Genomic DNA, 26093 nt, shown 5'->3' with positions numbered 1-26093 from the left:
TAGTCTCCTTTGCCTGTTTTCTTCTGTTTCTGCGTTTCTCACTTCTCTGATTAAACTTATTCTTTGACTAAAGTTTTCCCCAGACAAAAGGTAGGCAGAGGACATGGTTTCTGGGGTGGGGGTGGGGGGCAAGGACCATAGGGTTGTGCTCCGTTTTAACGTCTGATTACAATAATCCTATGCTCTTCTTCATATTGCGACTAGAAAAAAAAATACCAGCCAATATTTCAGATTATGACTATCCGGCCCTGCTCCCCATCAGGTAGCAATTTATATTTTCAAAACAGAAAAGGGTATTTAGAAAGTTGCCCTCAGTAGACAGAAACTAAAGGAATCCACTAATTGAATCCCGTAAAAGAATTTATTCTGTGCCTATGACTTTTTTTTTCGATGAAGAAATGCTTCTAATTCATACAGAACTTTGCAAGGTAAACCGCAGGTCCTGTTTGCAGCTGGGTTTCTAAAGGTCGAAAGAAAGTGGGTTCTCTCTTTCTCTATACTCTTGCACGTTTCTCTCGTGGTCTCTTTCAGGTCCCCCGAAGCCAGCCGTACAAAAACAACAGTGCAAAGTGGGGCAGCCCAGGCTCACTCTGCCTATCAGCAAAAACTCTGTGAATCCATCGGAGGCGACAAACCACACAAAACGCCCGTCCCAGCTGCTTCGAACCTCAAGGCAGAGAAGTGACCGCAGCTACGCCGCTTGTCTCCCTCATCCGCTCTGCGCACCTGGACGCGGGCGGCGTGAGAGTCCCGGCCGTGACGTCACCGCACCTGGCAGCAGCCCCAGCGCAGCGGTGAGCCGGAACGCACGGGGGCGGGGCAGGGCGGCCTGGGGCTTCTCGCGAGATTTTCCTCCTCCCGGCCCTGCTCCCGGCACCTTCCCGGCCTCTGTCCCGGTCTCCACCTCACTCTTTGGCGTCGCGTTCGAAGACGGCGGGCGCTGACGGAGCTGCCAGGGGCGGGCTCCGGGGCTGGGCTCTGCGTTGGAGCCGACGGCCAGGACGAACCGGCAGGTCCCGCCCCGTGGCAGGAGCGACCGGGGGTGGGAAAACCGCCGGCTGGGCGGGCGGGGGAGGGCCCTCCGGCCGCCACGAGTGAGGAGCCGTAGCCGCCGCCTGTTCCTTGCGGGCCGTGGGGACCGGACTGGCCGGGGAGCGCCGCGGGCGGATGGAGGCGCCTTCTTGTCCCGCCTGAGCTCAGCCGGGCTAGAGCCGAGCGGAGGGCCCGCCTCCTGCCACCGGAGCGGCCGCGCGAGCAGCGGGAGGAGGAGCAGCGGGCGCCGGGCTGCTCCCCGCCGGAGCCCCCAGCATGGGTAAGGGACTCGAGCGCGCTTCTCGCCACCCGCTCCGACCTTCCGGATTCGGGGAGGCGGTTCCCTTTCTCGACCTCGGCGGGGAGGGGTCGGGGGTGGGGGTGGGGGTCGATCCCTGCGCTGCCACACGGCCCGCTCCCTGTGTCCCCTCCTCGCTCTGCCTCCCACCTGGTTCATCTCGCGGAGAAGCTGGTTGCGGGGCCCCAGGGTGCTTTTCCCGTCTCGTGCTTTTCTCGCCACCTCTTTTCCTGGTCTCGGGAAAGGTGAGGGGATGGGCGAGGGGCGGTCCGATCACTTCGCCCCCCGCCCGAGAGCTCCACTCTGCACCGAACTTCCCTCCTTTCCCAGCCCTTTTCGTCCCAGGTCTTAGTGGGATGGGGGAAGGATGATCGAAAATCTTGACCGCGTAGCACTTGCAACTGATGTATCTTCTGCGAACCTTTTTAGAGATTGGCCTTTTAAAGCACTTTTTTGGTTTGTTAGAAAAGGCATTTTTTCCCCCCAGCCTGAAACTTTCAAGGGGTATCTCAAGGGCAGGAAAGCTTGAATATTTGCTCCGTTTCTACCCAGGCAAGTGTGTTGGCACTTAACTATTAAATCTCTTCCTGAGAACTGGATTGGAGTTGAGTAGGATTTCTGCGTTGAACCCTTTGAGAAGCCGTTTCCTGTTTGGAGTTAGACTTCCTCGCTAGAAGGGGAGAAAAGTACAAGGCCTTATATGTTATTTACAGTGTACTTTAAAGTTTTGTTTGGAGCTAGAGAAGGAATGTGTTGCAGTCTGGTTTGAAAGGGAGTTTTGTTGAGTAGTGTAACAATTCTTTTGATAACAAAAGTTCGATGTGGGCTAGGCGCTATCTCCCTCAATCCTTTGAAAATGAAAAGCAGTTTAAAAGAGAACTTTTAAAAAATCAAACTGTGTCACCATAAGGCATATGCATGCTCTGTAAGAGTAATCCCAGCGTTGGTTCTGTAGTCAGAAGGACGCTCTCACTTTTTGCAGTTCAGGAAAGAATTGGTGCTGCTTCATCTCAACAAACTATTAACTGAAATTAATAATTCATGAGACTAACAAATGATTTAGAAGCAGGACAAACACAGGACTGCTGATGTGGCACCTACTGCCCACACATTGTCTTGTGGGAAATGCTTTAAGCATAGTGTTCATAGACAGTCAAAGTAGCTCTTCTGTGTTTTCCTAGACTTTACACTTTTATAATCTGTCTCCCTTTTGCTTTCAGGTAACTTTTGTGCACAAAGTGCTCTTAAACTTAGAAACAGTAAAACCTTTGTTACTTGGGACTTTCCAGTGAATTTCTAATTGATAAGTTGAGCTTACTGGGTAATTGAGGGTTTATCCTTTAAGCTTCAAATTATAAACCCACTTTGAGTGCAGATCATACTAAAATTAAATGTGTAATTCTTTTCTGTTTAAATAGGATGTGAGTATAATTAAATCTTTTGATGACCTAGGGTCATCATTTGTGACCTTCAGTTACTGTGGTTCGTTGAGGATCTATCTGTTGGATTGTATATAGGACTCCTGATCAGATTTCTTTGCATTTTGGAGTTAGTATTTTTCGTGCTTTGCTGTTGGATGTGCTTGTTACTGTGATCAGTGTCCCCCTTCACCCTCTCATCACCAGTTTTTCTACACCATTTTTTTCCTGCGGAAATCAAATTTGTAATTCTGCAAAGGAAAAAATAAGTTGACCCTTATTTAGTGTGTCAGATCTTCTTTGAGAATAGTGAGTGTCCATCCTTGCCACTTTGGAGTGTCTATTTTGGTTGTCCAGAGGCCTTCACTCAGTGACTTTGCTGTGTTCTGCCTAGGTGAGTTCTGCCATATTATCTTAGTACAGTGTGATGTTTGCGTACTCAACTGGACTGTCCAGAATGTATTTTAAAGTTTGGTTACTTGGGGGCATGTGCAGTTAATTTTTGAAAGGTATTTGTCAGATATTGTCAGATGAATGTGTACTTTAAATTTATTGGTCATATATTCATAATAAAACTATCAAAATCATTTAAGGAGTTTTTTATTTAATATAAGTCTAAGGTGCTTGATTTTACTGTTATAAGTCTTTATTTCTTATGTTTTAAGATGACAGCATAAGGGATTCCCTGGTGATCCAGTGGTTAGGGATCTGCTCCTCACTGCCAAGGGCTCTGGTTCAGTCCCTGGTCAGGGAATGAAAATCCCACAAGCCCTGCAGCATGGCCAGAAAAAAAAAAAATAAAAGATGATAGCTTAAAATATTTACATGGTATTTTATCTAATTTATCAAGAAATGAAAAATCTTTAATTTCTTCACTTTGAAGTAACTTGGATACCTATTAAGTGATGGTTCTTGACATTTAGGTGGTACAGCGAGAGTTAAAAGCATGGGCTCTGAACTGGGACAGTTTCAAGTCAAATCCTCGCTCTTCTGTCTTGGAGCTGTTGTGACAGAGCTTTAGTTTCTTAATCTATAAATGCGATAAAACTATCAACCTCAGGTTATTAGGAGGATTGAATGAGTTAATACTTGTAAAATGCTTAGAACAGTGCCAGTGTAAGTTGCTGTTATTTTCAAATAATGACATAAAATAAATGAAATGAATAAAAGAAATTAAAAAAATAAAAATTTTCAAATACATTTCCCCAATTCTTGCACCAACTTGAAAACAATAATGCTCAATGTTTGACCTTTTTTGAAGCGTATTATTATCTTTAAAGACCAGTGGGATGAAATGATTTTGTACTAATGCAGAAATAGGTAACTTTCAACATTTGGTATATACAGTGAGAAAGTCTAGCGTGGGTAGTAAGGTTAGTAGAGTAGGAAAAACTAAGTGGGGATGAGTGCTCATAGAGACTTACTTGAATTTTATCTTTTAAGCACTGTTTTTAGTTTCGGCATTTGGTTAAATGTGGAAGAATGCTTATAAGGAAATTTGAGGCATTCTGTGGGAAAGAATTTGGGGAGAGTGTTAGCGAGATGGAAAGACAGTACTTATATTTCTTATTGGCAAAGTACAGATCTGCATTTTGGAGTGGAATAAGACAGAAAGCAGTTGGCACAAAGTGTTACTATATGTAACTTCTTATTTTTGAAAAAATAAGTGGATTTTAAGCACTTGATATTTTTTAGTTTTAAATAAGGTTATGAACTTTTCACATATGACATATAACAAGTCAACATGTTTAAATTTTGAGGCAGTTAATGGACAGAAATACACAGTTGGTTTAGAGATAATATGTACAGTTCTATAATACAGATATATATTTCTTTGGCTCAGTGTTTGGAGAAAATCTTGATTCACCCAGATAAGTAAGGGCAACTAGAAATTGCCTGCTAGTAGCTCACCTTTTAATTTCAGGATTTACTTCAATTAAACTAATCCAGAACACGAAAGTGGAATATTAGGGAATTTTGTTTCAAAGTTGAATCCTAGTAAATAATCAGTTGTATTCTTTAATTAGTAAGTACTTGTAGTCAGATTTGTCTTAAGTGCTTCAAATTTGGATAGGTATAATTCCATAAAATCACATTTAGGGTGAAAATACATGTTCATAATATATTATATTTTTCCATAAAAACCAGCTTGAAGTTTGCCATGTACCTCTCTAAATGAGGGGTTAGCCAAGTAAGATGATGTCTTATTAACTTAATAAGATGATCTAAATTTTAGGACATTTAAGATAAAGATAAAACGTGAAGTGCTTTTGGTTCATTCCATGTTGTCAATCGAAAATACCTTCAAATTTTTATTTGTAAGTAATCCAATCTGTGATTTTTTTTTTTCCCTCCTCTTCTGTGTCATGGAATACCCTCTATGAAATACCTTTTAAGTATGATACCATTTTTAATGTGTTTTAAAAGTGGTGTCATGTCAAGAGGTTGAAGATAGGCAAAGAAAGAGGTGAAGATTCTTGATTTGGGTTGGAGCAGGACAGCTGCAGAAGCTGTTAAACTGGTGCAAGTTGTGAAAGATCTGAAAGCTTTTGGAGTTTGTGTTCAGAAAAGAAAGGGGAATAAAATCTAATATGATGTGATTGAAATTTAGGTAAATTGGTAATCATTATGATGGATCTGTGATTCTGTTAACTGTGAAATTTGATATCCAACTATTAGGCAATATTTCCTCAAGCGGAATTAGTTCTTTTTCAATGGAGAGGCCAGAACACTGGCCTGAGAAATCTGGATGAAGGTCCATGTATGCCTGTAGTTAGCCTCTCAGCACGAAGAGTACATTCTAGCAAAAGCCAGCACACAGACAGGTGGGGTTGGCCTGCTTGGCATGGTGGTGAGCAGAGGCGCCCTGGAGAGGCTCAGACTGGTGTCTTGGAAAAGGGAGGAAATGGGCTTTAGCAGTAGGCTTTAGAGAGCTAGCAGGGGAGAAACAAAACCAGTCAAGGTCCAGATTTCTTATGAGAGATAAAAGGTAAGGTATTTGTTCCTGGGAACAAAAGTGAGCTTGGTTATTGGATTGTTTAGGATGAGCCAGGCAGTAATATTGACAAGGTAGCTGAACTCTTAAACTGTTGATCTTACTTATTTTCTGCTTGGCAATACATCAGTAGCTGAATCTGTGTGTGTGTTACAAGTTGTCCTGGGTAACTGCGATGAAAGGAGATTTTCTGTCTCAGTGCTTGAGGATATTTCTTGCTCACAGTTTAGCACTTCCTCTGTTTACTTGGTCTCAGGGATTTGATACATCTGCTCTTTTTTTTGGCTGCTTTTTTCACCTGTTCCTCTCCTTTCTCACCCAAGACAAAGCAGATTACAAAATTTCAGCATACCCTTCTGTTTCAGAAACAAGTGTACAATCCTTAACATTGTTAAGTAGTTTTAGCTGCCAATATAATAATAAATGATAGAGTAAGTCATAAGAAACTTGAAAGTACTACTAATTGTTTGTTCCTGAACAATTTCACTGAAGTGGTATTAGTTTAGTTATTAGAACGACCTTTCTTGGTTTTGCTTTGTTTTTTAGTAGAGTATATCTGCCCTTTTCAGCCCTCCCTCATACTCCCCCACTCCATATTATCCACAGCTTTCTTTTAGGTTTGCTTATATTGGATAGACGTTCAGACTAGTTCACAGTCTTTTATCACTACTAGTAAGCGTATAGGAGAAGGCAATGGCACGCCACTCCAGTACTCTTGCCTGGAAAATCCCATGGAAGGAGGAGCCTGGTAGGCTGCAGTCCATGGGGTCGCTAAGAGTCGGACACGACTGAGCGACTTCACTTTCACTTTTCACTTTCATGCATTGGAGGAGGAAATGGCAACCCACTCCAGTGTTCTTGGCTGGAGAATCCCAGGGACAGTGGGGCCTGGTGGGCTGCCGTCTATGGGGTCGCACAGAGTCGGACACGACTGAAGCGATTTAGCAGCAGCAATAAGCGTATAGAGTTCCTTTCATAATCTACTAGGGCTTCTCTGACCCAAGACTGTGCTATACTTTCATTTTTCAGTTATAATCACTTGGTTTTAGCCCCAGGTGAGTTAGGTATTTTCTTTCTAGGGTCTCAGTGTTTCTTCTTTTGGACTAAATGTCATTACCTCTTTTCTGTTTCTTGGGTTTTATTTGATAGTTTCTGAAGACCTCAGTTGCCTGATTCTTTTATTTCAACTGAAAGCACATTTACTGGTTGTTTGTATTTAAAGGAGCTTTTACTCTTACAAGTAACTCTACTGTTTAAATATTCATTATTCTAAAATGATAACCTAGCCTAAAATGTTGATCTAGTGTCAGATATGGCAGTTTTATGGACTTTTTCCTGGAATCTCATTATACCATATCATTCCTTTCCATTGCCTCCAGTAGACTTGTGTTTTTAATCTTTAAAAGTTTGTTTACTTATTCCACTTGCCTTCATGCTCACATTTTATTTCTCAACTAAGTTTCAAAGCAGAGATGACTAACATAGGATCCTGAATTCCAGTGACTATTTTAGTGCCTTGTAGCTCTGGTTCTTTTTGATGATCCAGTGTCCAGGTAATTCTTAGGGAGTGACTGTGACATCTAATCACTAGGAGTTCCCAGTGGAAAAATACTTTAAGTGGTAACAATAACAGTTACCACCAACATGAAGAGAAAGGTTGTGTCCCAAGGTCAGAGAAAAGAGCTTTTTGTCAAAGAAAAGAGCTTTCAGTGAGAGAGAGAAATCCAGAAGTATTTGTCTTAATGTGAGGAATGTGATCAACGGTGTGTTCGGTGCGAGGAACATTAGGACACATACACATCTACTGGTTTACAGCTGTGTTCGAGGTTGGGCACATGATTAAAGTCACTTGGATTTCAAAAATTTCGCACAGGAGATTCTGATGTAAATGCTCCCATGTCTCCTTCCCTCCAGTTGTTGATGAGTGTCATCAGTGGGTTGGGATGGCTGAGTGTTGTGAAAGGAATAAGACATCATAATAGGAATAAAACTTAGCTCACGGATCACCAGAAATCCATTTAGAAAGGGAATTTAGTACATTAAGGAAGTATCAGTGTCAGAAATGTCAAAATATAATAGAAGTATAAGGAAGATTAGGATATAGATTCTTGCATTGGAAGGCAAATAGGATTTGTTCATTTCTCTTCATTTGACCAATGATGTCATGAGTCCTTGACAGTAGCCAGGATATTTTTTTCTCTCCTCCTGGTACTGAACCTTTAGAGTGAAGCACACCTTCATTTGAACTGATTTCTTCAAGATCCTTTTACCTGAAGTACTAAAACTGTACTAACCTTCTTAGTGTCTATCAGTGCCCCCGGTACTGAGGAGGTCAGAATTTACTTAACATCTAGGCTGACTTTGTTAATTATCAGAGTTCTATTCTTACAGTATATCTATTTATCATGATTATTATAATAATCAAGTGCCAAGTTGTTTGCTTTGGTTTATAAGTATAGAATTTCATACATTTGTAGAATTGAGATCATCTAGTCTTGGCTGAAGCATCGTGTAATGATTTTAGGAAACATATTTAAAGTTGGTCTTTCAAATGTATGGGCTTCCCTAGTGGCTCAGACGGTAAAGTATCTCAGGAGACCCAGATTCAATCCCTGGGTCAGGAAGATCCCCTTGAGGAGGGCGTGGCAGCCCACTCCAGTATCCTTGGCTGGAGAATTCCATGGGCAGAGGAGCCTGGTAGACTACAGTCCATGGGTTCACAGAGTTGGTCACGACTGAGCAACTAACACACTTTCAAATGTAAACTCTTCTACGTTTTTTTCCTAATTGTTGTTAGACTTAATAGTTAGAATGTGTTTTACTATCAGAGTTTTTTTTTTTTTTTAATTAGACTTTAATTAAAACTCCTGCTCTGCTGCAGCAGAATGTACCCTGATGCGTGTTTTGCCTTGCTGCTTTGGAGGGTGCGTGTGTGTGCACATGTGCATGTGTTCAAGGTATTTAAGATGAAGACTCCATTTTTTCTTACCTCTTAATTAGACCATTTTTATCAAGCACACTTTTTTGAGGCAGTTAAAAAAATTACCTTACATGATGAAAACAAATCTGTCGATGAATTTTCAGAATGAATGTCAAGGAAATGTAAAGGCTATTAAATTAAATTTCTAGGTAACCTCTTTCCCACAAAAATTGCCTAAATTTCTTATATTCTATGCAACCCAACTGAACTTATGATTAGAACCTTACAGTTTAAAGCCTAAATAAAAATTCCTATATTATTACTCTCTTTTATATGTAATAATCTTACTTGCCTGGAACTTATGTATGCCAGAGACCCCATAACTTATTTTATACTATTAAAAAAACTTAATACTCTTAGTAACTCACAGAAAATTGGGAGCTTGCTGTGTGTTCACCATGTTTGTGATTCAATAGTGTTTTAATTTGGAGTAATTGGAGTGGATGAGGTCTCACTTTCTTTTTAAAAAACAGTTGACCGTTGGTTTGAACTTCCCAGGTCCACTTATGTAGATTTTTTCAGTAGTAAATAACACAGTACTATAGGATCTGCGGTTGGTTGAATTTGTGAATGCAGAACTGTTGGTCCAAAGAGCTGACTATAAATTATATTTGAATTTTCAACTGTGAGGAAGATTGGCACTCCTAACCCCTATGTTGTTCAGAGGTCAACTGTGAACTCTTTAATCTTTCCTGTATGACTCACTGAGACTCTTTAAGTCCCTTTAGCAGAGAATCAGTAATCAAGGATATTGAACATCTTGTCAGGTGGGTCTGCAGCTTGCCTACTCCATGAATGTTAGAATGAGGTTACATATTTCTACTAAATAAAGGGGAAATTGCTTATTTTTCAGTTGAGAGACATTTCTTTATGATTCTCCTGTTAAATAAATTTAGACTTAATTTGCTTCAAAAAGTTTGTTTAAAATAACTTGAACAATGTTGTTGAACTATAAAATTATATCATCTTAAATGGGTTTTATGAAGCAGCTATACATACGTTCTTTGAGGCATACTAAATTGATAAATTACATATATAATTAAAATTTTTCTAGTAGCTATGTTAAAAAATACAGGAAAGGTGAAATTAAACGTTGTGGATATGTTTTTTTCAACATGTTCAATATAAAAGTCATTAATTTGTGTACTTTTTTTCTGTCTTTGGAATCTAGTATGTATTACACATTTATAATCAGTTTGGACTAGCCATGATTCAAGTGCTTCATATTACCTGTGGTTGGTGGTTACTGACTAGAGGATGCAGTTTTAGAATGTAAATCTTAAAGGCTTTTGTGAATCCAGTGAGAGTATATGTGAAAACATTTTATAAGTACTATGCAATTATAAATAGTCATGTAAGGAATTGAACTATTATAGGGTTTCTGTAAATAAACCATTTTTGGCCTTTACCAATTAGTTTTTTATTAGATATTTAATTATTGATAATTTATTGTGATTAAATAACAAGTGTATATTCTCATCAGTTCAGTTCAGTTGCTCATTGGTGTCCGACTCTTTGCGACCCCATGAATCGAAGCACGCCAGGCCTCCCTGTCCATCACCAACTCCCGGAGTTCACTCAGACTCACGTCGATCGAGTCAGTGATGCCATCCAGCCATCTCATCCTCTGTCGTCCCCTTCTCCTCCTGCCCCCAATCCCTCCCAGCATCAGACTCTTTTCCAATGAGTCAACTCTTCTCATGAGGTGGCCAAAGTACTTTAGTTTCAGCTTCAGCATCATTCCCTCCAAAGAAATCCCAGGGCTGATCTCCTTCAGAATGGACTGGTTGGATCTCCTTGCAGCCCAAGGGACTCTCAAGAGTCTTCTCCAACACCACAGTTCAAGAGCATCAATTCTTCGGCGCTCAGCCTTCTTCACAGTCCAACTCTCACATCCATACATGACCACTGGAAAAACCATAGCCTTGACTAGATGGACCTTTGTTGGCAAAGTAATGTCTCTGCTTTTGAATATGCCATCTAGGTTGGTCATAACTTTCCTTCCAAGGAGTAAGCGTCTTTTAATTTCATGGCTGCAGTTACCATCTGCAGTGATTTTGGAGCCCAGAAAAATAAAGTCTGACACTGTTTCCCCATCTATTTCCCATGAAGTGATGGGACTGGATGCCATGATCTTCGTTTTCTGAATGTTGAGCTTTAAGCCAACTTTTTCACTCTCCACTTTCACTTTCATCAAGAGGCTTTTGAGTTCCTCTTCACTTTCTGCCATAAGGGTGGTGTCATCTGCATATCTGAGGTTATTGATATTTCTCCCGGCAATCCTGATTCCAGCTTGTGTTTCTTCCAGCCAAGCGTTTCTCATGATGTACCTTGCATATAAGTTAAATAAGCAGGGTGATAATATACAGTCTTGACGTACTCCTTTTCCTGTTTGGAACCAGTCTGTTGTTCCATGTCCAGTTCTAACTGTTGCTTCCTGACCTGCATACAGATTTCTCAAGAGGCAGGTCAGGTGGTCTGGTATTCCCATCTCTTTCAGAATTTTCCACAGTTTATTGTGATCCACACAGTCAAAGGCTTTGGCATAGTCAATAAAGCAGAAATAGATGTTTTTCTGGAACTCTCTTGCTTTTTCCATGATCCAGCGGATGTTGGCAGTTTGATCTCTGGTTCCTTTGCCTTTTCTCAAACCAGCTTGAACATCAGGAAGTTCACGGTTCACGTATTGCTAAAGCCTGGCTTGGAGAATTTTGAGCATTCCTTTACTAGCGTGTGAGATGAGTGCAATTGTGCGGTAGTTTGAGCATTCATGGAAACCCCCTAATATGGTTTAAAAATGAACAAATTTAAATATTTATTACCTAAAAATTGTGAATTAATTTACACATTGTTCATGAATTTGGGTTACTGTTTTCTCTCAAAAGACTTAAATTTTAACTGTATTACACCTTGTTCTTTTACTCATTTATCAGTCAATAATAGGGGAATCATAGGTTTTTTTTTTTTGAGGGGGTGAGTTCTCTAAAATTTCTTGACAAAAATTTATTGGTATTTTAAAAAATCTGGCTTCAAATGTGCTTAAAATTAAATCTAGTGTTTTTTCACAGTTAATAGTGGATTAAAAATCTGAGGAATATTTAATTGAATTTTCCAACTTATTTGCTTTTTAAGATTTTGTAAATTTGTTGTTTTTAGGATTTATTATTTTGGGAGGAGACATCACATGCACATAATAATTTGTTTTGGGCTAATTCTTAATTTTTGTGAGATTGAAATCCTTTTTTGTTTTTAAACTTTGCTTAAGGTTGTTTTTTGGATGTCTATCACCTATTGATCTGATTTAGTAATGTTTAAAGGAATGCAATGCTATGTAAAAGCTTCTTTATACCACATTTTATTTTCTTCTCTTTTACTGTGTGGTAAAAATATATGATACTTTGCATACTTTTCACACTCATATGTGAAATACAGAAAGGAGAGGTGAGTTTTGTGTATGATATCTTAAGAATGACTGCATTTACTTATCTCTCCTCTAAGAAATGCTGATTATCAGTTCTGTGTTTAACAAGCTTGAGGAAGTAAATTATAGAAATTCTAATATTATGCAAATAGCTAAAAGGTCGAAAAATGCCAGACTAGATGAATCACAAGGTGGAATGAAGATTGCCAGGAGAAATATCAACAACCTCAGATACGCAGATGATACCACTCTGATGGTGGAAAGTGAAGAGGAACTAAGAGCCTCTTGATGAGGGTGAAAGAGGAGAGTGAAAAAGCTGGTTTAAAATTCAGCATTCAGAAAACTAAGATCATGGCATCCAATCCCATTACTTCATGGCAAATAGATGGGGAAACAATGGAAACAGTGACAGACTTTACTTTCTTGGGCTCCAGAATCACTGTGGACAGTGATTGCAGCCATGAAATTAAAAGACGTTTGCTCCTTGGAAGAAAAGCTAAGAAGCTAAGACAAACCTAGACAGCATATTAAGCAGAGACATCACTTTGCTGACAAATGTCCATATAGTCAAATCTATGGTTTTTCCAGTAGTCATGTACAGATGTGAGAGTTGGACCATAAAGAAGGCTGAGTGCTGAGGAATTGATGCTTTTGAATTGTGATGATGAGAAGACTCTTGAGAGTCCCTTGGATTGCAAGGAAGTCAAACCAGTCAATCCTAAAGGAAATGAACGCTGAATATTCATTGGAAGGACTAATGCTGAAGCTGAAGCTCCAATACTTTGGCCACCTGATGCGAAGAGCTGACTCACTGGATAAGACTCTGATACTGGGAAAGATTGAGGGCAACAGGGGAAGGGGACGACAAAGGATGAGATGTTAGATGGCATCACTGATTCAAAGGACTTGAGTTTGAACAAACTCCGGGAGATAGTGAAGGACAGGGAAGCTTGTCATGCTGCAGTTTATGACGTCACATAGAGTAGGACAGTGGTTTTTTCATTTCTCCATTTATGGTGAAGATAGTCCTGGAAATAAATTTCTGGTAAAGATGTTTGGTTTATGGTAAAAAAAAAAACACCAAAAAAACCCTGAAAATAACTAAAAATACTAAAAATAAATAGGAAATAAGAGGTGGAACCATTATAAAGTGTTTCTTATCATACAGCTACTTCTTTGACAATAAAGCTTATAGGGAAGTATGATTCTGTTCATTTTTGTGTAACTTTCATATTTTGACTTTTCTATAATAAAGGTTATTACTATAATAGTTGCTATAATATAAATAAAGTTAGGTCCTATAATTATATAGGTGTTGTAATGTAAATAAGGTTAATCTGACATACCCAGTTAGATGATGCCATTGTGGTATTTATCTGTATTGTATTTATCGAAACCAAAGTAAACATTCCCTAGTGAATGTTCTTACTGCTTAAACCTACTTGGAATTTGTGTGAATTATTTCTTCATTAGATGGTATTTCATTATCAAAAAAATATGGAATTATTAGTGCAGAACAGTCAAAACTTTTATAGTGTTATTACCTTAAATATTTTTGTGTATGATCTTTTAAAAAATTAGGGATTTTTAAGAGTTTTAAGTTTTCAGATATTTTTGTTTTAAAAAGATCAATATTTTTAAATTAAGTGTTTAAAACATATTCCACCAGAACTACTCCCCCAATTTCTTCTTGCAACCAAGTTGTTATATAAAAAAATTTTTTTGAGGATTAAATTCTTAGAGTGGTTTAGTGTACTTTTTAAATATTTCACTTTCTTTTACTTCATTTTCATTCTGGATTTTCATAGTTGTCTTTTTGGTTCTTACAAATACTTTCAATTATTAGTCTTCCCAGTTTTCAGTTTGTTTGCTTTAGTTTAGAAATTTCTTCTTTCTCTGTAATTTTGATATTTGTTTCCATTTCCTTCTCTCCTGCCTGTCTACTTCCTTTTGTTTGAGTGTGTGTGTGAAGAGTTCTCTTTTACTCAGTTGGAACTGTGGGATATGGTATGAGATGAACATCTGTATGTAGTGTGTTACCCTTATACAGAGTTTTGTGGCGGTTTTGTGTTGACATTTGGGGCCAGAAACTACTTGCTGAGAGTCTACCCTGTGTTTTGATGAGTGCTTAGCAGCGTCCCTAACCTCTACCCAGTAGATGCCAGTAGAATTCCCTGAGTTTTAACCACCAAAAATGTCTCCAGACATTCCAAAGTGTCCCCTATGGGGCAGAATTATCTTGGTTGAGAACTGTTACCCTAATATAACTTAGTTCTGAATTTATATGTTCTAAGTCTGGTTGTCCTGAGAGACACTGATTTGCTGTTTTAGCCCCAAACTTACGTTTTCTGGGGCAAAGCTTGAGGTTAAGACCTCATACTGTGGACTTTTTACTGGGGCCAGGGGGATCAGTTTCACATAGACTAATACACAAAGGCTAATTTTTATTGAATGCTTATTTTAGAATCTGTGGATCATGTGGTTTTTCATATTACATCTATTTATATGACAAATTAGATTTTCCAAGATTAAACCTATCCCATGATAGACCTTGCTTAGTTGTAATAGCCAATTATCTAATTATGCATTTGAATTCCCTTTGTTGATATTTTATTTAGAACCATTTCTATTTGAGAGAGTACATTTTTGGGTGCAATCTTTGGTCTGAATAACATTCATATTATTTCAAATACTGATTATTTTTAAATAGTGAAGTTTTGTAGATGTATTTTGTGTTCTATAGAAGTTTTGAAAAAGCCTTTAAAACAAGGTTTTTTTTGTAACTTTTTATGAGGTCATTTTTTAAGACCACTTTCTGATTTTATTCCTGGATTGATCTGTTGATTTCTAAAAATTTGTTGAGTAACTAGTTTTTCTTTAAAATAGAAATTTATCCATTTCATTGAGATTTTTAAGCTTGGAACTTTAGGGCATATCCAAGAACAAGCCTAGTTTCGTTAAGTTCTCACATCCCACTGGACTGCTGAGTCTGACCCAACTCTGTAGCATCTCTTTTTAGAGTGTTGAATTGGCAGATCTCTTTGTGTATTCTGTAATCTCTTGTGGCTCCGGTTTATTTTTCATTGCTCATCCCGATAGGCTTCTTTGAGGTATTCAGTCTTCTGAGATGTTTTGGAAATGGATCGCTGGATGGGTTAACCATAGCAGTGCTAGTGCCACTGGAGGTCACTTGGTGGGATGCATCAGTTAAATATACATATTTTCAATATTAGATGTTAGAAGGGCTATTCATATATTGGCAAAAAAATAAACCCAGATATCTAGGATGAATTTATTTTGAAGTTTACTGACTTCAGAAAGATCTGGTTCACTTAGCTCTAATAAATGAGATGCTAGTGTTTTTTTTAATATAGTTTGATTATCTGAGAAAAATTAAAAATAGAATGCTACTTTAACATGTATATGAAAGTAGCTCTGACAAACTGATTTTTAATGAATTAAGTTAATTTTACTGGAAAAAACATGGATTGTTGAAAGTTGGACTTTGGAATAAAGGTTTTAAGTGGCTAAAATATATGAAAGTCAACTCTGTTATTCTGCAAGATGACAAAAATAAAGAGTAATTTAATGAGGAATTCATTGTACTGAGAGGCAGGCCTGCTTGGTATAACATTACGGAGATAAAATTTTTGTCTGACTTTTTTGGCTTTTTCGTTTTTCTAAAAACATTTCTGTAGTTACCGATCCTTCTTTCACAGCTTGGTTTAGTTTCACTGCCTGTATCATAGAAGGATCCACCTCATAAAAGAAGTCAAAAGCTGTCTTGAATAATCAGCACCCTTCTGCGAGATTATCTCGTGTCAGTCTGTTTTCTGGCACTGCTGTTTCTATGTCATCTTTCTCATTGTCTGCTTTGGAAGCATTCCTATCAATTCCTGTTTCGTATTGTCTGTTAGCTCTTGAATTTCTCCAAGATCCCTGTCTTGAAACCCTTCATCCTCCACTTTTTTTTTTTTTTTTTTTGCTGTACCTATACTCTTTCATGGTTTCCTTGATTGGCTCTGTTGTAAATGCTGTTAAGTCATGTACTACATATGGACATAGTTTTCTCCACTGGGAATTTTTTGTTTCAGGATTGATGGCTTTCATGGCTTTTTAAAAACTTAACAACAGTGGCATCTTCAGTGGTGTAATCCTTCCACACCTTCATGATCTCTCTGTCAGGGTCCTCTTCTGTGAGTATTGCCAACCTATTCTGTAGCCTAATGTATGATGAGCCTTAAAGGTCCTTTGACCCCCTGATCTAGAGGCTGAATTAGAGACACTGTGTATGAGGGCAAATAGGTAACTAATGCCTTCATTATTGAACTCATGGGGTCGTTGTTCAATAACAATGGCCAGGGGACATTGTCCAGTAACAGAAGAACTTTAAAAAGTAGTTCTTCACTGGCCAAATACTTCCTGACTTAGGGAATATGTCAGTGGAACCAGTCCTTTTTCTGGATTGGATTCTCATCCAGTCCTTCTTGTTTTATAACCAAAAGATTGGCAACTGATGTTTATCTTTTCTCTCAAGGCTCAAAAATTAGTAGCTTTATAGAGGAGGGCAGTCTGGACCATAAACCCAACTGCATTTGCACAAAACAGTGGTGTTAGCCAGTCTCTTCCTCTCTTAAATCCTGGTGTTGGCTTCCTTCTCTTCCTCCCTCTCTCTCTTTTTTTTACACTAATAAATATCCTTTGTGAATCCCCCCGCCCCATCCCAGAATAGGGCACCTTTGTCTGCAGTAAAAACCTTTTCAGACAGATATCCTTTCTCCTCAGTGATTTTCTTAATGGCATCTGAGAACTCTGCTGCTGTCTCTTGGACAGCAGAAGCTGTTTCTCCGATTATCTTGACATTTTTAAAGCCAAACCTCTTTCTAAAATTATCAAACTATCCTTTGCTGGCATTAAATTCTCCCAACTTCACATTCTTCATCTTCCTCTTGCTTTAAGTTTTCATGCAATGATTTTGCTGTTTTTCTTGAATCATACTAGAGTCTGTTGGTATGCCTTTCTTATAGCAATCCTGAATTAAAAGTTGCATTTTCGATATGAGTAAAAAGTGCAAAGTTTTCAACTGTATGCTGGGACAGCTGCAGTGAGTGACAGCTTCACAAATTTCCTGTCTTTTATTTTTTTAATTTAATAATAGTCCTTACCCTGGATTCGTTTATCTTGAAATGGAGGTCAGTCATAGCTATAGATCTCAAATAATTCAACTTTTTTTTGGCGTCACAGCTTTTCTGTGTTTCTTGGGAGCATTTCCAGCATCAGTAGAGGCACTTTGTATCGCAGAGTGGTATTTCACTGGATGACTGTACCAGTTTTTTTTTAGTCCATTTGTCTATTGAAGGGCATTTGGGATTTTTCTAGTTTGTGGCAGTTAAGAACAGAGCTGTTATAAACATTTGTGTATAGGTTTTTAGGTCAACATAAGTTTTACTTCTTCAGAGTATGTATAGTTTGGAGTCATATGGTAAGTGTCTATTTCTGTGAAACTTCCAAGTTTTTCCTGAGTGTATATACCTTTTTTTTTTTTTTTTTTTTTGTATTGACACCAACAGTATATTAAAGTGTCAGTTGCTTCATGTCTTTGTGGTTTTTTTTTTATGTTGCTGCTGCTGCTGCTAAGTTGCTTCAATCATGTCCGACTCTGTGCGACCCCATAGACTGCAGCCCATGAGGCTCCCCCATCCCTGGGATTCTCCAGGCAAGAACACTGGAGTGGGTTGCCATTTCCTTCTCCAATGCATGAAAGTGAAAAGTGAAAGTGAAGACGTTCATTCGTATGTTGCTGCTGCTAAGTCGCTTCAGTCATGTCCGACTCTGTGCGACCCCATAGACGGCAGCCCACCAGGCTTCTCTGTCCATGGGATTCTCCAGGCAAGAGTACTGGAGTGGGGTGCCATTGCCTTCTCTGTTTTTTTTATGTTAGCCATTCTTATTAGGTGTGTAGCAGTATCTCATGGTGTAGAATTGGGAGGTTTCTTCTTTAAATTTTGCCAGGGAAGCCATCTGGCTCTTGGGATTTCTTTTTTGGAAGGCTTTTAACTACAGACTCAATTTAAAAATAGTTATTCAGACTCTCTCAAACCACTAAAACTTTGTGGCATTCTTCATGAGTGTGTTTATGCTGCTGCTGCTGCTAAGTAGCTTCAGTCGTGTCCGACTCCATACGACCCCATAGATGGCAGTGTCTTGTTTATAGTTTTCTTTTATTATTTTAAAAATTAATGTGAAGTCTCTGGTGATACTCCTTTTAATTCTTAATATTGGTAGTCTGGGTCTTCTCTCTCTTTTTTTCCCTTGATCATTCTTAGAGATTTATCAATTTTATTGACCTTTTCAAATAACCAATTTTGATTTCATTATTTTTTCCCTATTTTTCTGTTTCTCTGGTTTCAGTTGAACATTTTATATTATTTAAATTTATGTCCTTTTATACTTAAAATTTTCTTTTAGTGTAGTTGCCCTAGAGTTTACAGTATATGTTGGTTACTAATCTAAGTTCACCTTTAAATAGCACTGTCCCACTTCATGTCAAATGCAGATCCCAGAGTATTCCCCATTCCTGTATCCTTTATGATATTGCAGTCATTCATTTATCTATATGCTAAAAATCACCCAGTACATTGTTACTGTTACCAATTTAAACTAATCTTTTAGATAAATTAAGAATAAGAAAAGTAAAAGATTTTGTTTTATTTCACTTATTCTTTTGCCTTTACTCTTTCTTATAGATTCAGTTTTTTGACCTGTATAATTTTCCTTCTATTTGAAGAACTTCTGTTAACATTTTCATGGCAGGTCTGTTATTTTTGTTTGTGTGAGAAAGTCTTTATCCTTCTCTTTTAAAGATAATTTCACTGAATATAGAATTCTAAATTGGTAGTTTTTTTCCTTCAACTGTTTAAATAGTTTACTCCACTCCTTTCTTGCTTGAGCGTCGCTGAGAGAACCTGCTGTGATGCTTTTCCTTGTTCCTCTGTCGTTAAGGTTTTTTTCTTATGGCTTTTTTCAAGATTTTCTGTGTCTTTGATTTGAATATGGTATACTTAAGTGTAGGCTTTTCCTCTTTCTTTTTGTCCTTTGAGTTTCCTGGATGTATGGTTTGATTTTGGTATAGGTTACTAATTTTGGAAACTTCTCCACCATTATTACTTCATTTATTTCTTTTGTCTTGTTTCTTCTCTCTTCCTTTTCTTATATTCCAGTTATGCATATGTTATATCTTTTGAAATTGTTGGATGAAACAGAACTTGGATCTTCTGTTTTGTAAAAGAATATTATTTTTATATTTAGTTCAAGAAGTTTCTGTCAGTCTGTCTTCAAGCATCTTGACTCTGTTCTTGGTGGTGTCTAGTTGGTAGATGAACCCACCAGTGGCGTCCTTTATTTCTGTTACAGTGTTTTTTGATTTCTAGCATTTCCTTTTGATTGCTTATCTTAGGGTCTTTATCTGCTTACCTTACTCATCTTTGCTTACCTCCTTTTTTTTCCATTATCACCCTTAATATATTTAAAATTCTCTGATTTCAAAAAATTTGTTATATTTGAGTCTGGCTTTGACTCTTGGTTTGTCTTTGTGTTTTTCTTGCCTTCTGAGTGAATGATGTGTAATTTTTTGTTGAAAGTTGGACATGCTGTATTAGATAAAAGGAGCTGAGATTAATAGGTCTTTTGTGTGAGGTTTTATAGTAACCTGTCAAGGAGTGTACTCTTGAACATTGTTCTACCTGTAGTTGCCAGAGGCATCAGATTCCTTTAGTGTCCTTGTTTTTGTCTCCCTCTTGGGTTTCCCTAAGCACTCCTTCTCAGGTAGAATCTGCATCATGTAAACTCTTTCATGGTGATGAACTCTTGTTATAATGGAGCCTCATCAGTATAGTTGTAAGGTGCTGGGAAGAGGAAGCATCCTGTAATCTTAAAATTAAACCTTAAACTTTTGGTGGGTCTTTGTCCTGGGTCTGTGATGTCTTATCTCCCCACTTCTCCATGTGAGACAGGAAGGTAAGAGGGGACTGGAATCAGAGAAATGCTGTTATACCCTTTGCAATGGTGGAATCAGGACCTGGTGAAGTCTTTTTCCTGGAGAGCAGGTCTTTGTTTGGGTTAGTGGTTATTTCACAGTGACTCCTTTCCCTTTCCTCCCTGCCAGAACCACAAGGAGATCTTTATAGACTCTGCACTGTGAGAACCTGATGGGGTTCCTGGAAGTAAAACCCACAAAAGGTGGGGGCCTGCTGATACTGTGGTCCCTAGGAGTTTTCTACTCTTAGGCTGTTCCACACTCGGCCTCCAGAAATTCATCGAAGTTTGTCTTTTAAATTTTTGTAGTAGATTGACTTTTTGGCCCCAAAATGTTATGTCTAAGTCCTGCCCTGGCACATACGAATGTGATATTATTTGGAAGTATAGGTTTTGTAAATGTAACTATGGATCTTAAGATGATATCCTAGATTTAGGGTTGGCCATAAATCCAGTGACTGGTATCCTTATTAAGAGTAAGGAGACACTGATGTATAGAACAGTCTTATGGACTCTGTGGGAGAGGGAGAGGGTGGGAAGATTTGGGAGAATGGCATTGAAACATGTAAAATATCATGTATGAAATGAGTTGCCAGTCCAGGTTCAGGTTCGATGCAGGATACTGGATGCTTGAGGCTAGTGCACTGGGACCACCCAGAGGGATGGTATGGGGAGGGAGGAGGGAGGAGGGTTCAGGATGGGGAACACATGCATACCTGTGGCGGATTCATTTTGATATTTGGCAAAACTAATACAATTTTGTAAAGTATAAAAATAAAATAAAATTAAAAAAAATGTTAAAAAAAAAAAAAAGAGTAAGGAGAAGGAGATTTGAGATAGAGACACAGAAGGGGAGGGCCATGGAAATGGAGATTGGAATTATGCCAGCCAAGAAATGCCAGAGATTGCTGGCAGCCCCTAAAAGCCAAGAGAGAAGCATGGAGCAATTCTTCATCAGTCTTCAGAAAGATGCAGCCCTGATGATACCTTGATTTTGTATTCCGGCCATCAAAAATGTAGCCATGAAAGAATTTTATAAATTTTATTGTTTGCAGTCACCTAGCTTGTGATAGTTTCCGTGATAGCCCTGGGAAGCTGATACAGTATTCATACCAGTTGATGACTCTGGTGTTTGCTGCTTGGAGTGATCTAGTAGATCTTAACTGTGGCCCTGGATGTGCCTGTGTCTCTGTATCTTGAGGTGGTGGTTTGCCCCATGTCCTCACTTCTCTGATGGGCCCAAGGAAAGTCATTGATTGTTTAGCTTGTTTAAATTTTTTCTCGTTGTAAGGGTGAGTGTGACAGTCTCCGAGCTTCTTTCATGTTGGAATTGAAATTGCAAGCTGAGTTGTTTTTTTCGGGGGGGTGGGGGGTGGGGATCTGGCATTTTTATACTGTATTATTTTAGTGATTATCACATGCATGTTTATCTTTTAAATATCTAATGTTAATTATTGCCTTTACTCTCCTTTTGTATCATCCAAGAGTCTTAGGCTACTTTAACTCCTGATTTATACAGCTGTTATTATTTTAATCTTCCTATATTTTAAACTTCCTCATCAGCCTCCCTCCTCCTTTTTCTGCTTCTTATTTAGGCTTTTTGTTGGGGTATAACTGTCATATAACAGTGTATTTCAGGTGTACAACATAATGATTTGATATTTATATGTTTTGAGAAATGATCACCAGAGTAAGTCTAGCTAAAATCTGTCACCATACATAGTTACAAATTTTTTTTCTTGTGATAACTTGTAAAAGGTTTACTCTCTTAGCAACTTTGAAATATGCAGTATAGTTTTATTAAAGTCACTATGCTGTGCATTACATTCCCAGGACTTACTTATTTTATAGTTGGAAGTTTTAATTTTCATTTCTCTGATGATTACTGATGTTGAGTACCTTTTCTGGTATCTGTTGACTATATGTATGGCTTCTTTGGAAAAATGTTTATTCCAATTCTCTGTCCATTTTTAAGTCAGATTTTTTTGGTTAGCTTTTTGTTTTTGTGTTTTTGCTTTTAAGTTGTATGAGTTCTTACTAATCCCTTTTAATACACATGATTTACAAATATTTTCTCCCATTCTGTAGGTTGTCTTTTTGCTTTGTTGATGTTCCTTTCTGTGCAGAAGCTTTTAGTTTGATATAGTTCCACTTGTTTAGTTCTCTTTTTGTTGCCTTTGCTTTTTGATGTCATATCCAGAAAATCATCCCCAGGACTGATGACAAGGAGCTCACAGCCTGTGTTTTCTGTGAGGAGTTGCATGGTTTCCGGTTTGAAGTCTCCAGTCCATTTTGAGTCAGTTTTGTATTTTGCTCGGTGTTTATCTGCCTGTTTGTTTACCACTCTTTGCCTTTACCTAGTGAATCTCTCCCTGGGTATTGGCTGTGTTCCTCTTTTCCTGATGTGCTCAGAGAGCACCTTCAGAGTTTCTTTCAGGGTGGCAAACTCCGTTGTTGCTTGTCTGTTCTTGTGTTTTGAAGGATTTTTCCCCTCTGATTCAGATTTTATGATTTGCAGTTATTTTCTTTCTGCATTTTGGAAATATGAAACTGCTGCTTTCTGGCTTCCATTGTTGCTCTTGAGAAGCCCATTTTAAGTGTTGCTTCCTTGGTAACCTTTTAAAAATTTGTCTCTTCTGAGATTTTTTTCTTTTTCCTCTGTGCTATTTGGCAGATTTACTGTGTTGAGTTGCAGGTTTCTTTTTGTTTATTCCATTTGGAATTGCTTAGACTTATTGACTCTGTGGTTTGATCTCTTTTATCAGTTTGGTGAGTTCATAGCTATTAACTTTTCAGATAGTTTTTATTTTCTTCCTCTGGGACGCCAATTAAATATGTTAGACTGGTTTACTATATCTTCTGTTTCTGTTACATTCTCATCTCTCTTTTCTCTATTTTTGTCCTTCTTGGCTTAATTTTGTTTAGTTTCTATTTACCTGTCTGCCTTTTAGCTAGTTTTCTGCAGCCTTGTCTAATATACTTTAAAACTTATCCATTGAGTTCCTACTTTTGGTTATTGTCTTTCTCAATTCTAGAATACTTTTGTGGTTCAAGTTTATTTTCTCACTGTCTGTGCTATTTAGCTTTGTGTCAGTTTTTCAAGCTGTAATTTATATCTCTGAACATGGTAAATGCCATCATTTTAAAGTCTGTATGTGATGAGTTCAGTATTTGGAATTCATTGAAATGTTTCTGTTATTTCTTGTTTCCCTAGGTACTTATTTTAGTCTTTTTTTTTTCACTTTACATGCCAGCTTATATTTCCTTGTCTCTGGATGTTGTAAATTAAAAAAGTATTTCTTGACATAATAGGGCATCTCCCAGAGAGGGTTCTGGTTTCTTCTCTTTTGTCTTGGTGTGAGGTTTCCTGAGGCATCCACATAACGTTAAACTGGGGTACAGTGCTTGGGTGCATTTATTTAGATCCTATTTGGAGAAGGAAATGGCAACCCACTGCAGTGTTGTTGCCTGGAGAATCCCAGGGACGGGGGAGCCTGGTGGGCTGCCATCTATGGGGTCGCACAGGGTCGGACACGACTGAAGTGACTTAGCATTAGCATATCTCAAACTGTGTGTGTAGATTTCTAGTGCTCACTTAAATTTCATCTGATAAAATTGCTACATTTTTAGTAGTTTAATCTTCCTAAGAAAGTGATTTTTATATTTCATCAATGGTTTTTATATTTCATCCTGTGAGATTTGGTGCAGATTATCTAGTGTTCTTCTATTTTGAGTCTTTTGTTGCTATGTTTAAAAATCTTTATTACCCTACTGATCAGATAAATGCTAAAATCTCATATCTGCTTAAATTGGATAGCTTTCTCCACACTTTAAAAAGAAACTGTTACATAGCCAAAGTAATTTAAATTTTACATTCTCTTTCAGTGGCAGTCACAATTGAAATGCACAATGAATAATCCACAACCAGAAAGTGTCATCTTAAATGATTGGTTTTGTAGGAGAGTAGGTCAGGGGGAAGAGCCGTCAGTGATAGACAGGGTCTGTATACCTTTTATAATCCTAGAGTGTTTTTCAGGATGTGCATTTTCTCTTCCTTTTATTTTTTTCTTTCCAAATGTTTTTAGTCAACATGTGTTTCTTCACTTTAAGCAACCATTTAAAGTGAAGAAATAAATTTAGTCAGTCAAAATACAATTGTTTTAAGTGGTGAAAGAGTTTTGTTTAATTTGAAATTTAAAATGATGAATTTTTTGAGTTTCCACAATATGGAGGATGCTGATTCTTGGTATAGCAGACTTGTGAATTAAATGAAGTTTTATTTAAACTGTTTTAGCTTTTCTGCAAGTATCATTGTTACATACTGTCTAGTGAGCATCAGTGTTTCCAGTAACTTGTTTTTACCTAACTTGTGTATGTTTATTGTAGAAAAATCCTGAAATATGGGTTACTGTTTTTAAGAATGCCCTCACTTATGACAGCTGCAGACTTTGGGGATTCCAACTGCCCTCACGTTTGACAGTTGGTTGGAAGGGTTTGCAGAACTCATTGAAAGCTGTTATACTCTTGGGGATGATATTCTATTGTAAAAGGACACAGATTAAGGTTGGCCAAGGGGACGGAAGCCTGGGGCAGATTTCAGGAAGGTACCAGACATGATGTCAGTCTCTCTCTCTAAAGTCACGGATGGCGTTAAGTCCTGGCGAGGATATGTGACAACATGGAGGGTATTGCCAACTAGGGAAACTCACTTGAGTCTTAGTGTCCAGAGTTTTATTGAAAAGACACAGTTGACTGCCCAGGTAACTGACCTGTTTAGTGTCTAGCGCTTCCAGAGGTAGAACAGCTGCAACGGGATTTGAAGTCCCAACATAATGACATTGTTTGGTAAAGTCTTCAGGTAACAAAGGTGCCTGAGGAACTTCAGAATCCCTCAATAAACAAACTCTTCCCAGAGATCAGGATGAGGCCAAGTCCTATCATCTCTTTTGGGTGAGATTAATTTTTTTTTTAATTGGAGTATAGATGATTAACAGTGTTGTTTTAGTTTCAGGTGAACAGCAGGATGATTCAGTTACACATCTACATGTATCTATTCTTTTTCAGATTCTTCCCCCATTTAGTTGTTACAGAATATAAATACCAAGCAGAGTTTCCTGCTGTTATACAGTAGGTCCTCATTGATTATCTGTTCTAAATAAAGCAGTGAGTACATGTCAACCCCAAAATCCCAATCTGCCAATCCTAAGTACGTACTCCCCCACTCTTTTAATTCTTTACTAAAGGTGAAATATTATATTAAAAAGAGATAACAAACAGCATCTTTGATCCCTTCAGGCATCTGTTAACATTTTGCAATGTAACTCTTTGTATTTTTCTGTGCATGTGTTTGTTTCTTCCCTTTTTACAAAAATAAGTTGTTACAGTACCTTTGTTTTATAACCTTTATTATTTAGAATGGTATTGCAAGCCTAATTAAAAATGTTTAAAAGGGCAAGAAGGACTTCCTGGCAGTCCAGTGGTTAAGACTCCGTGCTCCCAATGAACCCATGGGTTCAGCCCCTAGTTGGGGAGCTGAGATCCCACATGCTGCTGCATGGTGTGGCCAGACATTAAAATAAAAGGGCAAGAATTTAACCTTATTTACCATATGGTGTTTTCTCTAGAAGAAATAAATTATCTTTGACTCAGTAAACTTTTAAATTATGAAACAGAATCATGCGTTATAAACATCTTTATAATAATATTGGACAAGCCACTTTTAATACCTAGTGCTTTCTCAAAAAAATCTTATACAAGTAATACCTGCATATGCTATAAAAACAGAGGAGCCTGGCGTGCTACGGTTTATGGGGTCACCAAGAGTTGGATATGACTTAGCGACTGAACAACAACAGTGAAAAAAACGGTATTTCCTTGCCTTACTGTTCTCTTCCTCTGTTCTCATTCTCCAGAGG

General features: G+C 38.1%; 1 protein-coding gene across 2 annotated transcripts in view; it reads left to right on the top strand.

Moving 5' to 3' along the window:
• Positions 1-631: 631 nt before the first annotated feature.
• The window catches only part of LOC102397932 (CD2 associated protein), an 86704-nt gene continuing 61242 nt past the window's right edge, over positions 632-26093 (top strand). The window contains exon 1 of one of the 2 annotated variants that reach the window (XM_044929224.1): positions 632-1312. In XM_044929224.1, coding sequence (XP_044785159.1) covers positions 1309-1312 — 4 coding nt within the window. In that variant the 5' untranslated portion in view covers positions 632-1308. The remainder of the gene's footprint in view (positions 1313-26093) is intronic. The other variant, XM_006076117.3, reaches the window with a different exon arrangement.

The sequence above is a fragment of the Bubalus bubalis genome, chromosome 2, assembly GCF_019923935.1.
Source record: "Bubalus bubalis isolate 160015118507 breed Murrah chromosome 2, NDDB_SH_1, whole genome shotgun sequence".
Classification (NCBI taxonomy): domain Eukaryota; kingdom Metazoa; phylum Chordata; class Mammalia; order Artiodactyla; family Bovidae; genus Bubalus; species Bubalus bubalis.
The sequence above is the reverse complement of the archived record's forward strand: the minus strand, read 5'-3'. Positions and strand labels throughout refer to the sequence as shown.